Raw genomic sequence first — 14,025 nt, forward strand, 5'->3', positions numbered from 1 at the left:
ACCTAAAAAACTCTGCCCCAGAAGCTGACTTTGGAAACCGACAAGGCCTGATCTCAGGCTCCAACTGTCAGAGAGAGCTCACAGTGCTACAGATTTGATATCAACCATGATACACTCCTCCTAAGAGACAAGGGACTCCCTGGGGTTGAAGGCAACTTTCTGTATCTACAAAGTCATCGTCTGAGAGGCTGCTCAGCCTCACCTGGACGCGTTCCACAGCTGTACAAAAATAACTCAAAGCCAGGAGCACAGGCACACATCCATGGTCCAGGAGCATCACGCTTGAGCCCAGATATTTGAGACCAGCCTGGGTGAAACTGTGAGATGCTATCTAAAAGGATGATTTTTAAAAGTACTATGGATAACAGTGGGCGACTACAGCCAGGTAATGGAGTTCAGGCTCTGGGAAGCAGAATTTCCATGATGGAAACATAGTTCACAGATGACAAACTCAGGGCTGCAGTCAGTTTCAGCCATGGAGCTTTGCAGAGCTCCCTTAACCTCTCTGAGATGTGGTTCTTTGGTTAACAGGAATAGGGGCAGTAATTCCTATTACTCAGTAGCTGTGAGAATTAAAATGCAAGTGAACCAAGTGCCCAGATACCGCCAGGCAGAAGAGAAGCTTCACCGCTGCTCAGTCCTTTATACCCTGGCATCACCAAGAGAGCAAGCACTCTCTAAAACACACGAGCTAAGAGCAACTTCTGAGGGGCGTCTGCATTTGATCTCCTGGCCCCACAGTGTTATTCACCTGAGGGAGAGGAACCTGTGGAAGGTGCTAGGGAGAAGTCACCACCAGTGAACGCAGGACACCCAGAAGGGTGACAGGCTCTGGATCCTTGGCTCTTGGGACAAGAACACAGAAGAACCTAAGTCGACAGACACATCAGAGTGGGGGATCCGCAGGCCAGATGTGGGCAGGGGAAGTGATCTCTAGAGACTCTCGTTCTAGGGCTGGAGATAGAGCAGTAGCACAGCACCTGCCCAGCAGGCACAGGACCTAGGTTGTATCCCTAGCAACACACACACACACACACACACACACACACACACACACACACACACCCCAGACCTTGGTGGCAGTACAGGCAATTATCCCAGCTACTTGAGGACCTGGTGCAAGTTCAAAGCCAGCTTGGGCTACAAAGTGAATTCAATGCTAGCCTGGGAATTTATCAATAGTTAAGACTTAGAAAAAAAGTAAAGTCATAGGAAAAAAAGTAAGAGCTTTGGTGACATAGTTGAATATGCCTCAGAGGTAGGGTACTTGCATGAGGCTGGAGGTTCAATCCACCATACCATAGAGAAAGGATGGTTCTAGAGGGGCACAGCTTGTCTCTCATGCCTAGGGCAGTTCTCAGAGCTCAAATATATCCACTTTCCTGGGGGTGCGAACCACTTCTCGTGCTGTCTCTACCTACAGTACCTGCATCCACATCCCCTTCATGTCAAAGACATCCTGCCCAGCATATCATAGGATCTACAGATCTGTGTGGCCCCGTGAAAGGACATTCACCACCGCAGAGAAAGCCCTTTCAGGAGAGCATTTCTACCAACTGAACCATCGGCCTATAGCTGCCATCTGCTTGGCTTAGTCCTCTTCAGAGCCACAGAAAAGGCATGGTGATACACCAGAGCTTTACAGCCTGTCTCCATTTCTCCCAAACTGACCCTAACTCCCTATCACTGCAGTGCAGCTGCTGCTAAGAGCCTTCTCACAGACACAGTTAACATGGACACTCTCTCTTGTTCCACAGAGGTGCTGCTGGGAGAAGAGGGGAACCTGAATTCAAAGGTGACAGGGACATCAGCATATCAAGATAGGAAGGCAGAGATAAGCCTAACCCCCTGGACTGCTAACCCTGACACCGGAAATTGGAATGGCACATTTAGACTTAGCAGGCTTTGAACATCTGTAAACATAATCATCTGTAATTCCCAACCCTGGGCTCTGCGTCCTGCAGTGGGACACTCTTCCAGGTCTTTCTCACGGAAGCCATGCAAGCACACTGGCCTTTCTGACCATTACTCCATACACAACCTCTCTTCTCTCTTGGGCAGATAGCGTCAAGCCTCTCCAAGCTGAGGGAGAGGTTCACTCCAGACTACTTCCCTGAAAAGAGCTTAGTAATTACAGTAGCAGATACACAACCAGGGAACTCTGCTACAAGCCCAGCTCTTCTCATGACAATGTCAGCATCCAGAATACCTCCTCAGGTGACATACATAGCTCCTAGCTAAGAAAGCACTCCCAGGATGCAACTTGCCTCTCCAGTCCATCAAACCCATTCCCTGCCATCCCAACCCAAGCTTGGCTCCCCAAAAAGATTAATGCCTTCAGGACCACAGCAGCACAAATGGCAGGTAGTGAGGTGAATGTGAGCTTCAGAGTAAGTAAGTGCTGGACTCAAATGTGTCTCTGTCTCTGTGTGGCCCTGAGAAGTACTTTACTCCCTTATGGGACTGCCAGCCCTGACTCCTGTGCAAACTACTGCAGTAGAGTAAAACTCAGAACATGGGCCATCACTACTCAGCTTCTATTAGTTGCACAAACAGGAACTCTTGCTCTGAAGCCTTGTGCCTCAGTCTCTCCTCCTCCATTCTCTTCCTATAAGGCCTATGACAGAGTCAGGGGTCAACGTGATTTATTCCACCTCACTCCACAGCTCTAATCTCACCACTGCATGGCAGCTCTCTTTGGCTTACTCTGGTCCTGTCCCTACCAACTTCATCACAACTGCTCGGAGCCTTTCTCTCACAGCCCATAGGAATCCTCATGACTCCAGCTTAGACCTGAGGCAAACAGGTATCTGTCACTGTATACGCTTCAGCACGGGAAAACCCCACCTGCTGCAGGCTGAGAGACGATCCCTGCATCAGAAAAGCTAGGTATACAGTGCAGGGTGGATAAACATGGTCCACAGCCCTCTTCCCTCCCTGGGTTGACTAACGTTACACCCGTCGAGTGTGTTCCAGAGCTCCAGCATGAGGAGGGCTGTCACCAGACGTAGCTCGTGGGTTGTGGCAAGGCAGTGGCGGTTTTCTTTGGGCCCTTTCATCTCTGCTAACTCAGAGCTTGAGCTTTAAGTACCCACAGGCACTAGTGCTCAGCTCTAAGTGGAGGCTACTGGCAGGCCTCAAAGCCTCATGACTCCACGTGGAACTTACTCCCTCATCAATAAATGCAAAGGCCTTACCATGCCAGTGTGGCTAAAAACACACATCAGCTACTCTCTGTGATCCAAACACACTCCTACCAGCAGCAGAGGCTCTGGAAAAGCCATGGCTATTTCTAGAAACCTCTGGCTCTAACCAAGGGAAGGAACAGACCAAAATCATGACCTTTACACTCTCAAAGCCAGAGATCTCATCTCAGGGCTCACAGGCAATTCCACCAGAGTCAGACCATAAGCAATGACTGTTTCCTGATTCAGACAAGAGTTTTCACTTACGGTCTGGAATTCCAGTGTTGGTCCCAGTAAGTAATACTTTCAGAAAGATGAGCAGTGTCCATCAGGTAGATCCTGATGCCACTCACCTTTAAAGTTTTATCACCTTTATTATTACCTGGGTGAGCCTATGTGCCCCACATGCACTGGAGTGCCTGTGGAGGTCTAAGGGAATCGAATGCTCTAGAACGAATGGATTAATAGGTGAACTACCTGACTTGGGTGCTGGGACCCGGACCTGGGTCTTCTGCAAGAGCAGCAAGTACTCCTAACCCTTAAACAATCTCTCCGTCCTTCCACCCACCTTCAGATCCAGGTACTCCAGGTCCTTCTTCAGCTGGAGGTAGGTGTCATCAGCCTTCCAAGGAAGCAAAGGAGAAAAAAACAAAACAAAACAGTTACAAACACCAAGGTTTAAATAACCTGGGTCTTCGAAAGTAGATCATTCACATTGCACTGGAGACGAGGGACCACAGCAGATTAACACACCAGCCACAGAGGAAGCACAGATGTCTTGTTGCAACTCAGAGCCCTGTTTCAGCATGGCAGAATTTGTGGGTCACAGTGGGAAAGCCAGCTTATCCCTGCACCCACGAGGTTTAATGGGGAGGACCCAACAAGAGGGCTAGGGAAGAAGAGCAGATGAGGCGGATGCTGGGCTCCGAGGCAGAACCAGCAGATCTCCCCAGAACAGCACTTGCCGCACCCGAAGCTAATCCCATTCACACTACTGTTCTAATTTTTGGCATCCAGCCTTTGGCCTGGTTTGTCACATGCATAAAGTAACAAGACCAAAAGTGATGTGGATGGATGACTGGAAAAGACAGAAATGACCTGGGTGATCCAGGAGGACCTAGTATGACTTTAGACTCCAGGGGGATAAGTAGCAGCTGCTGGAAGTTTTCCTGAAACTCTTTTGCTCTTTTTGCTCGGTAAGAAGTCAGAGCAGCCATATTAGGGGCTAGTGTAGTTCCTGAGTAAGACTTGCTTGTGGTGTCTTCAATGGTCTATCAAGCTCTTCAGTGTAATTATTTAGAAAGAGACTCCCCACATGTCACACTTCTGTTCAGCAGATCACAGAAGCTACTTGAGGCAGAGGAGTTGCAAAAGCTGAAGAATGGTCCAGATATTGTGTTCTTAGTGAACTGAGGCCCCCAGCTGAACAAGCCAAGGATGGGGAAGGTGCATAGCTCTGGTGTGAGACGGTCACCGACGCATACCATATCGTGCCTTAGGTGTGGCAGCCCCATCATTAAGGGATGCTATAGCTTGCATAGGCATATTTCTTTCCCACTGCCTCCTTCCTCATCCCACTTCCCCAAGCCACTGTCCCTGCACACTCTGAATAGGAGAAGGACAGCTGGAGAATGCTAAAGTCAAATGCAGAACTTATGAGTTTTTTCTTTTTCCCTTCTGTCTCTCTGTCTCTCTGTCTCTGTCTCTGTCTCTCTCTCTCTGGTATACATGCATACATGCATGTTTTTGCATGTGTGGGGCACAAACATGTGTAACCACTCCACTGCTCTTCCACCGTATTTATAAGATGGGGTCTCTCTGTCACCCAGGGCTCACAGATACACTTACTTACCTAGTCTTAGTAGCCAGCTTGCTTCAGGGACGGAACTACTGAAGGATGGCCACACCCACCCAGCATTTGCAGGGTTACACTTGCATGGGAATCTCTTTAGCCACTGAGCCTACTCAGTCTACCACTTACTTTTTTTGTTTGCTTGTCTTTAACATGTCCTCTCTTACATTCACCCACCTAACCTATGCAGGTTCCCACAAGGCTAGACAGGACAAGAGATGAGGGTTGTTCTGCAAGCGAAGATGCCCTACATTTCCCTCCGGGCTGACCCACATGTGTCTTCAATGAGCAATAATGCTGACAGGGCACAGCTCTTAGACAAGACGACCACGCAGCAGCCTGCCCCTCTCCACAGCCCAAGAAGCAAGATTCAGGTCTGTCCCACCCCATGCAGCCCCTCCCTTGCACCAGAGGGGAGGCACTCCACCATGCCCACAGTCACTAGCTGCAGCACCTAGAAGCACACAGGCGAGGGAAGAGCCAGGTAGCCAGATAGCAGGACAGATAGCAGGACAGACCAGAGCACGGCACAGGGAAACGTGGGAGGCAGGCCATCCCTGCCTGGGCCCAGGAGGGCCCACCGGCGCTGACCTGGCAGGCGGGAAAGGTCAAGTAGTGGTGTAGTAACTGGCCCACGGCGAAATTTCGCACACTGGCCAACTTGGACTGGTGCCGCTGCAACCGGGTGAGCAGCAGCGAGAGCTCCTCCAGCTGTGGGCGTGTAGACACATTGGGAGGGAGGGAGTCAGGCACCATGAGGCACACCGCCGCAATTACACTCTTCACCCGTGCCAGGACAACACTGACGTGACACCGCCAGGCAGTGATTGCACGGGCCCGGTCATTAGGGCAAGTGAAGGCACTGCCAGCATAGGGAGGGCTCTGGAAGCCACCAGCTCAGCTTCACCCAGAAGGATGAGTGCTTTGAAGGGAGAGTTAACCAATCATAGTGAAAGCCAGGGAAGAAAGGAGAGGTGCTGAAGGAGAAAGCAGGTAGCTGGACTATATTTCTGAAAAAAAACCAGAGAGGACCAGCCCAACACTTCCCTCTACTTCCCTCAGTCTTTGGAGGGCCTGCTACAGAGCCCCAGTGCTCACTGGCCTGTCTCCTCATTACCAAGAAGGGGATGAAAGCTGCCCAGTGGGTTGCAACTGCTCGGCTCCGAGGGAGAGAAAGAGTGGTGTGGGCGAGGGTCTTGTATTCTACAGCATGTCAGTCACCTGGAGCAGGAAGTGAGGGACAGCTTACCGATTTTCCATGCAAGCTGGGAGCGCTCACTGTGTGGGTCATGTAGCCCATGGAGGGCATGGAACGCCGGTCCACATGAGAGGAGTTCTGTAGCAGGAGAGAGAAGCCAGACTGAGGCCAGGCAAGGAGACCTTGACCACTCACCACTAGGGTCTTCCATTTCTCAGAGCCCTAGGCGCCTGGCCTCTGAAATGGACACCTTTCTCCCTGGGCACAGCACAGCAAACTGAAAGGTCCCAAGGGCTAAACCTTAGCTGCGTTGTTATAGAGATGAGGACTGACTGAACTCCTAAACTATGTCCTGACTTGTGGGCTGTCAAGAAGCCACTGAGTGACTCTTGTCTGTCAATGCAAGACTTCAGTGCCTGGCAGAAGTTCCCAGGCCTCACCTTGACAGCATGACCCCGTGCCTTCCTGGGAGAACCTCCCAGAGAGATGTCCACACTCCTCCTCTGGTCAGGTGGCTTCACTGTGACCCTTTCTGCTGGTGTATGTGGCCGCCGGGGTGGAAAGGGCCTCGGAGGCCCCGGAGGAGGGATGTCAGAAGGAGATGGAGGCACGGAAATGGAGCGGGGCACCTCCAGCAGGCTCCGGCTGCGGCCCTGCTCGGTGAACTCTGGGGAGCCAGCTCCTATGGGTGCAGTGGGGCTGCCGTGACGGAACTGCTGCCTCTGTTGCCATTCATACAGCTGCCACACGGTTCCGTCTCTGTGTGCCCGGCGCTCCTCACTGGACATCTTCAGGTGGCTGGCTCGGTCCTGTGCATACTTATAGTCACTGGGCAGGTTCCGGGGCGGGGGTGAAGAGCTCCCAGAAGGATATCTAGTGTTCCTGGGAAGAGTCTGATAGTTTTCCAGGAAGGACGGGGGCTGGCTGGGACCCTGGCGAGGAAGTGTTTGGTCTAAAGGCAAGCTGAGAAAGACAAAGAGCATGTCAGGCCGCCACACAAGGCAATGCAGCTAAGGAAACCCACAAGACCTCTTGTGGGGGAGACATTAGGACCCCAAACAGTGATGGATGCAGACACCTGGGGCTTCTCACTGCAGAAGAACCCAGAATCAGTTTTCTATGAGAGCCAGGACTACCACAGGGTTCCTGTGCCCCTCACTCCTGGTGTCGTGTGATTGAACTGCCTCTCTCTTACCAGCTGTCAGTGACAAGCAATGTGAGTTGTTCTGGGAAGGCCTCACAGTTTTCTGGGGTGAGAGACTCTCTTCACCTAGCACCGAGCCTCAAAGCTCACAAAGAAAATAGCTGGAGGGGGTCGGGTGAGGTGTCTTCTCTTTGCTCCCCTTCTAATCCAGACACTGGTTCCTTCCCTCCTGCAGAGAACTCTGAGAGTCTCCCAATGTGTTTCCTGTACATGGTCACCCGATCTCATCACTCCAGTGTGCCCCAAACTACCTCAGCTCCCCTGAAATTCTTGGCCTGGTATTCATGGCTCTCTAACATCTGACTGCAACCTACCCTGAGCTCCTACTGTTTTCTCCCAGTTCCCTCCATGGCTGAGACCAGCAGCTGGCCAGCAGCCTAGACTGCCAGGGTACACACACCATGAGTGTCTGCATCGCTTGTCCACCAGGGAGCTCCCTACCTTAGGAACTTCTCACTGCGCAAAAAGCAAAAGTAGGTTTTGAATCTGAATTCTCCATATATGGGTTATACGACCGCAGGAGGCTTACTGACTGCTCTGAGATTCAGTTTCCCTACCTGCATGTGTGGTAGTATCACTACCTCATCTAGGGCTTCTGAGAACTAATGAGGCCATTAAGGGAATGTGTATCCTGAGAGCCAGAAGGCTCTTAGCAGCATGTGCACCTTCCTGACACCGCCTCCTCCATGGCCAGGTATGGAGGCAGCATATACCACCTATAACAGTAACAGTGAGGTTGGAGAAGAAGTCAGGGTCATCCTCAGCCACATAGTAAGTTCTAGGCCATCCTAGGATACAAGAAATACTGTCTAAAAACAAAAACAAAAGAACAAAAAGACAAAAAAAAAAAAGACTAGGGGTTGAAGAGGCGGCTCAGCAGTGAGAGTATTTGCTGCTCTTCCAGAGGACCCAGGTTTAATTCCCAGCAACCACAAAAGGCACCTAAGTATCTGTAACTCCAGTTCCAGGAGATCTAACTCCTGCACCAGGCATGTACAGCGGTGCACTGACATATATGCAGGAAAAACGTTCAGGATATAAATTAAAAAACATTTTTTATATTTTATGGCCAGTGAGGTGGCTTAGTACATAAAAGTGCTCACCAAGTAGTCCTGATGATCTGAACTGAATCCCCAGAACCAACGGTGGCAGGAAGAAAATGACTCCCCAAAGTTGTCTTCTGACTGCTGTATGTGTATTGTGACATCCATGTGCCTGCTCAAGTGCGTGCGCTCTCCCCCCCACACACACACACTCTTTTTTGTTGTTGTCTGCTTTTTTAGTCTAATCTGCAAGGTAGTGTGGCCTTGTAAAGAGAACAGGCTCTGGGGTTACAGGAGCCTGAGTTAAAATCCTGATTCTGCCTCATCGACTTCACATAGAAAACTTATAACAAAAAATACCACTGTGTGTCAGTCACTGCTCTGGGCCGATGCTAACTCCAAGTGTGTGGTCTGTGGAGGCAGCGGCGGAATAGCGGCAATGACCGAGGCTTTATTCAAAAGGCAGGGCCCTGAATTAAGCCAGACACTGCATGTTCTTCCTTGTATGTGGGATACAGAGAAGCAATGACTGAAGCTGGGGATGGCAGAAATAAAGAGGGAGGAGATATTGGTCAAACTTTCTGCAAACTTTCAAGTGAGCATGTGTCAGAGCCACATTGTACACAACATGGTGACCGCCCCTAATAATGACATACTTCAAAAGGCTCGAAGAATAGACTGATTATTGTTACCACATGTTCATTTTGATGAATATTAATTAACTTGTTTCAACAACTTCACAATGTATGCATGTACCAAAATATCCCATCTACTCCATCAATATATAGCTATTACTCTTTCAGATGTATGATTGTGTGTGTGTGTGCACGCGCGCACACGCGCGCACACGCGCGCGCGCGCACTTATGTATGTTTGTGTCTGTAGGCCAGAAGAGGGCATCCAGTATCCTGCTCTAACACTCTCTGCCCATTCCCTTGACACAGTGTCTCTCGCTGGCCTAGAACTTCTTGTTCTGACTAAGCCAATGAGCTCCCAGATCCATCTGTCTGCTCCTAACACTGAGATTGCCAGGCATGGGTGAAACTGCACAAGAAACATTCGTGCCAAGTGCCATCTCTTTCATCCCATAATTATTAAAAAATCTGGAGAGGTGCCTTAGCACTAGCTGCTCTTACAAAGGACCTGAGTTCAATTCCAAGCACCCACATGGTGGCTCACAACCATCTGTTAACTCCTGTTCCATGGACTGTGACTCTCTTTTCTGACCTCTGCAGACAGCAGGAACACACATGGTACACATACATGCAGGCAAAACACATAAAATAAAATACATCTTTTAAATACGGGATAGAGATATAGCTCAGTGTTTAGAGTCTGTCTAGTATCCAGAAGCCCTGGGCTCAATTCCCAGCGTGGCATTAATAGACTAGAAGCTAGTCTGGGATCAACTATAAAAAGTATAGTTTTAAGATGTATGTTTTTCATCCCCAGGAGGCCTATGAGTGATAACCTCTGGGCAGAGTGCATTCATTCACTCTGTTTAAACAGTCCCCTGGTTGAAAAGTGCTATTCCATCACTCTTATCTGTCTGACCTCAGGTCTGTCTCTTCTGTCCCACTCTCACTTGCCTTTCTGTAAAATGTGGATGATAAGCACCTCAGACTAACCACTGTGAGGAATAGAAATAGGGGCCATCAAATATGGCAGTTTCCCTTTCACAGATTCTTTCCATTCAGCTGAGGTAGTTTTAAGATCTCTTCAACCCAAACCTGTCTAGCATGCAAGTGTCCCTGCTTGCCACTAGGTGGCAGACTTTTCATTCATTTTCCAAAGCTGGCGTCTGATGTGGCATCACCCAAATCCTCAGAGGTGGTGGCTGGAGCAGACAGCAGGTGTGGGGCTGTTCCTTCCGGCTGTCTCTACAGCCTACACAGAGTACCTGCCTGCCATGTTTAGGTAATGACAGTCCCCCACTTCCACTATTAGGCAGCACCCCAAATCCTGAGCCTATCCTCAGTCCCTGCTCTCCACCTGTGCACTGTCTGCCATTTGGGGAGACCTGACACTAGTTTGGTGGTGGTTGCTGACTCCTGCCACTATATTAGTTAACTAGTTGTGGAAGGAGGGACATGATAGGTGGTTGCTCCTGGGGCAGCTCTATCCTGACAACAGACATGTGTTCAAGCTGGCCTTACATAGTCTGGTATCAGGAACTCCTGTTCTTCTACCTGCTCTGTGGTTCCAAAACCAGAAAAGGATATCCTGAGAAAGTGGCTACAGGAACAGTCACGCCAAGTATAAAGTCGACTTTTGTGACCACTCCTGTTCGCTGCAGAAATCCCTCACCCTCTCATCCACATCAATCATGCAGGTCTTTCATTTCCTATTGTGTTGCCTCAGTCTCCTTTAATCCCTGGCCCCACCCCACCTTTCTTTTACTTTACTTTAAACACTGGGTGCAGGTGGAAATGGGAGGCTAGAATTTCAAAAACATGTTAGGACTCTAAGGTTATGTGAGACTCTTGCTAACCCCATTCCAACAGAGTTCAATGACAGGAGATGCACTACAGATATGTCTCACAATATGGGGATAGGTGAGAAATAGTTCCCCATGTGGACTCCCTTCCAGTGCCTCTGTGTGCTCTGTCCAGTGACAATGAAATCAGCACGGTCTTATAATACATGAAGGAGAGATAGCTGGCTTCTTTCTTTCTCTGTGTTTTCAAATGGAAAATGGAGGAAGTTCCTTCAGTAAGCAGGCAGATTTACTGGTCACTTACCATAGGAAATTACCATATACGTGTGTGTGTGTGTGTGTGTGTGTGTGTGTGTGTGTGTGTGTGTGTGTAGAAAAGACTGACCTGCAACTTACAGCCACCCTCTGGTTACATGATTACAGACATGTGCCACGAGACACGGGTATGTAAGTCTTTAAGGACAAATATCTGGGAACACAGGACACAGTCTTTTTCAGACATGGTGCAACCCCGGGGCTGCTGTGCGTCTTCTCTACACTCTGCCTTCCATCAGCCCTCAGAGTCACTGTATCTCATCCCCATGCTGACCGCCCTCCCTTCAGCTCCCTGACACTGCCACCTCTGTGCCTCCCACAGGGCAGGCCATTGTGCATAGTGGAATAAGGAGGTCTGTGGGTGGAGAGAGACTCATGGAGACACATTTCATCAACAACAAGCCGGAATCTCAGTGGTCTGGTTTTTTTTCGAGGGCTTTCTCCCATGAAAAGTTCTCGAGGGTCAGGCATTCCAGTGGCTCCTTCATTCCTACCGTCTACTGCCTTCAGATTTAAACCCTGAAACTAGCTCTGGCTGGGTGTGGTGTGCATGGCTTTCATCGAGGTGCTTGGGAGGTACTTGGGAGCTGATGAGCTCTCTGAGTTCAAGGCCAGCCCAGTCTACACAGCAAGTTCCAGGCCAACCAGGCTACACAGTGAGACCCTGTTTTAGAAAAGAAAAGAGAAGAGAAGAGAAGAGAAGAGAAGAGAAGAGAGGAGAGGAGAGGAGAGGAGAGGAGAGGAGAGGACAGGACAGGACAGGACAGGACAGGACAGGACAGGACAGGACAAGACAAGACAAGACAAGACAAGACAAGACAAGACAAGACAAGACAAGAGTGTAGAGAAATGGCTTGGCTGTTAGGAGCACTTGCTGCTCCTGAAGAGGCTTCAGACAGTTCCCAGCATCCATCTGTTTCTGACTCCAGCTTTAGGGGAACTAATGCCCTCTTTTGGTCTCTGTGGGCACCAGTCAAATATCTGGCACTCAGACATATATGCAGGCAAAACACCCATACACAGAAATTAATTGTTTTTCTTCAAATGAGCCCATACCCAATGACAGGGTGAGCCCACAGTACCTGAGCTCCTCCCCAGGCTCCTCCCCAGACTCCTCCAGGCATCTGGGAGGTGACAACTGGGTCTCCATGCTCTCAAGAGTCTACAGAGACTTCTTGGAAGCAGAGGGGCAGCAGTGTACAGTCGAAAAGCTACAGATACCGTTGGCCATCTCTGTGTCCTCTTGGTGGTCAGAGGCTCACAAACCACACTTTAAACTCCAGCCTTGCTGCTAATCTGTGTGTCCTAGGCAGGCTGTTTCCCTTTTCCAAGCCCATTTCTCTGGCCTGTACATCAGAGCTACCGTTCCTTGGAGGGCTGTTAAAGGTTATTCACATAGAGGTAGCGTGATGAATTAGCTGAGCAGGTACTAGGGAAATAACAGTAGCCCACACCCACCCTCATTGTCACATTCGACACCGGACTGACCTTCTGCCATCCCCCTTCTGAGCCTTTGCCCAGTGCTCTGTCTGGGCCAGGTTGGTCTTCCTCTGGCTGTGTTTCTCTAGGTTGGCCCTCGGAGGAGCAGTTCTCGAGTACCCACTGGTCCCATTCTGTTCTCCCAGGCCATAAGGTGGTAGCCCATTCCTCTCAGCTCGCTGTGGCTGTGCTTGCTGGCCTCGGGGCCCACCAGGTAGATCCACAAACAAGGCATCCTCCTCAGCCGGCAAGTATGGGGACCTGGCCTTGCTCCTGTCCCTCCTGCCCTCCAGTGTGTCCCTTTGAGAACGGAAGCGTTCCTCCTCCTGCTCCCTCCTGTCGAAGACAATGGCATCTTCATAGCCTCGACGAGGACAGTCTCTTGAGTGTCCAGGCCCCACGTGGCCGCATTCTTGACAGGCGTCAGTGTGGTTGGCCTGTGGCATGGCCTGCCGTTCCACCTTGTCCCTGTAACGGCAGCAGCACATTCAGCCCACAGCACAGCCCAGACTTCCCAGTGACAGTATATACTTACCTCTGGAACACCCCCCACCCCAGTCAAGCTTAGTGCTTTCTACTGCTGTGAGAGCCTGTCTTAAAAACTGCTTCCCCCAGAAAGCTGCTCCTGACACACTCCTCAGTGTAAAATAGGACTGCACCTGACACCATCACACTGAAACAGCTGATCCAGAAGCACACACTTTAGCTTCTGCCACCTACTGTCTTTCCACTCATGGCCCTCACCCCCACCCACAAGCCTGGCCAGTTTGAGGAGAGGTACTGGTCACAACTTAAGTTGTGAGCTGAGGATAGAAGAGGGGCTCTGTGACATTGGACAGGGTTCTTCTGTCAGGGTCTGCCATACTGAAAGCCTCCTAGGGACAGATCCTAACCTAGTTTGCATGTAGCCCCATCACTCAGGACAGAACAGTGGCTCACTGGAGTCAGAAGAAGGCAGTCCAACATGGATGGGAAAATGAGCAGGAATTCAGATGGGGCAATAGTCTAGCTGTGCTCCAGGGTAAAGAGGTCAAAGGTTTTCAGTCTTGGTGGCAAATGCTTTCAGAGTGAGTTCCAGGACAGTCAGGGCTACACAGAGTAGATAGATAGATAGATAGATAGATAGATAGATAGATAGATAGATAGATAGATAGATAGATAGATAGATAGATAGATAGATAGAATCGAGAAGTACAGAGAAACTTTATTTCTGCATAACTTGGGGTTTCTGTAGAGAAGTCATCCAAACGCTGACAGTGGTAAGAGAATGTCTTGCTTAGGACCTCATGTCCACAGTTAGACCCACATACAA

The 14,025-nt window shown here is 50.0% G+C and overlaps 1 protein-coding gene across 44 annotated transcripts in view; it reads right to left on the reverse strand.

Moving 5' to 3' along the window:
• Plekha7 (pleckstrin homology domain containing A7) overlaps positions 1–14,025 on the reverse strand; it is a 181,754-nt gene that overhangs the window by 29,793 nt on the left and 137,936 nt on the right. For 43 of the 44 annotated variants that reach the window (XR_015636540.1, XR_015636535.1, XR_015636531.1 and 40 more), the window contains 4 exon segments: positions 12,723–13,181; positions 6,676–7,198; positions 6,287–6,373; positions 3,754–3,807 (listed from right to left, as the gene is read on the reverse strand). Coding sequence is in view for 41 of the 44 variants with exons in the window: in NM_001432448.1 (NP_001419377.1) it covers positions 3,754–3,807; positions 6,287–6,373; positions 6,676–7,198; positions 12,723–13,181 (1,123 nt within the window). In the remaining 3 variants the exon portion in view is untranslated. 44 annotated transcript variants of the gene reach the window in all.

This window comes from Rattus norvegicus, chromosome 1 (assembly GCF_021556685.1).
Source record: "Rattus norvegicus strain SHRSP/BbbUtx chromosome 1, alternate assembly SHRSP_T2T, whole genome shotgun sequence".
In the NCBI taxonomy this organism is placed as follows: Eukaryota; Metazoa; Chordata; class Mammalia; order Rodentia; family Muridae; genus Rattus; species Rattus norvegicus.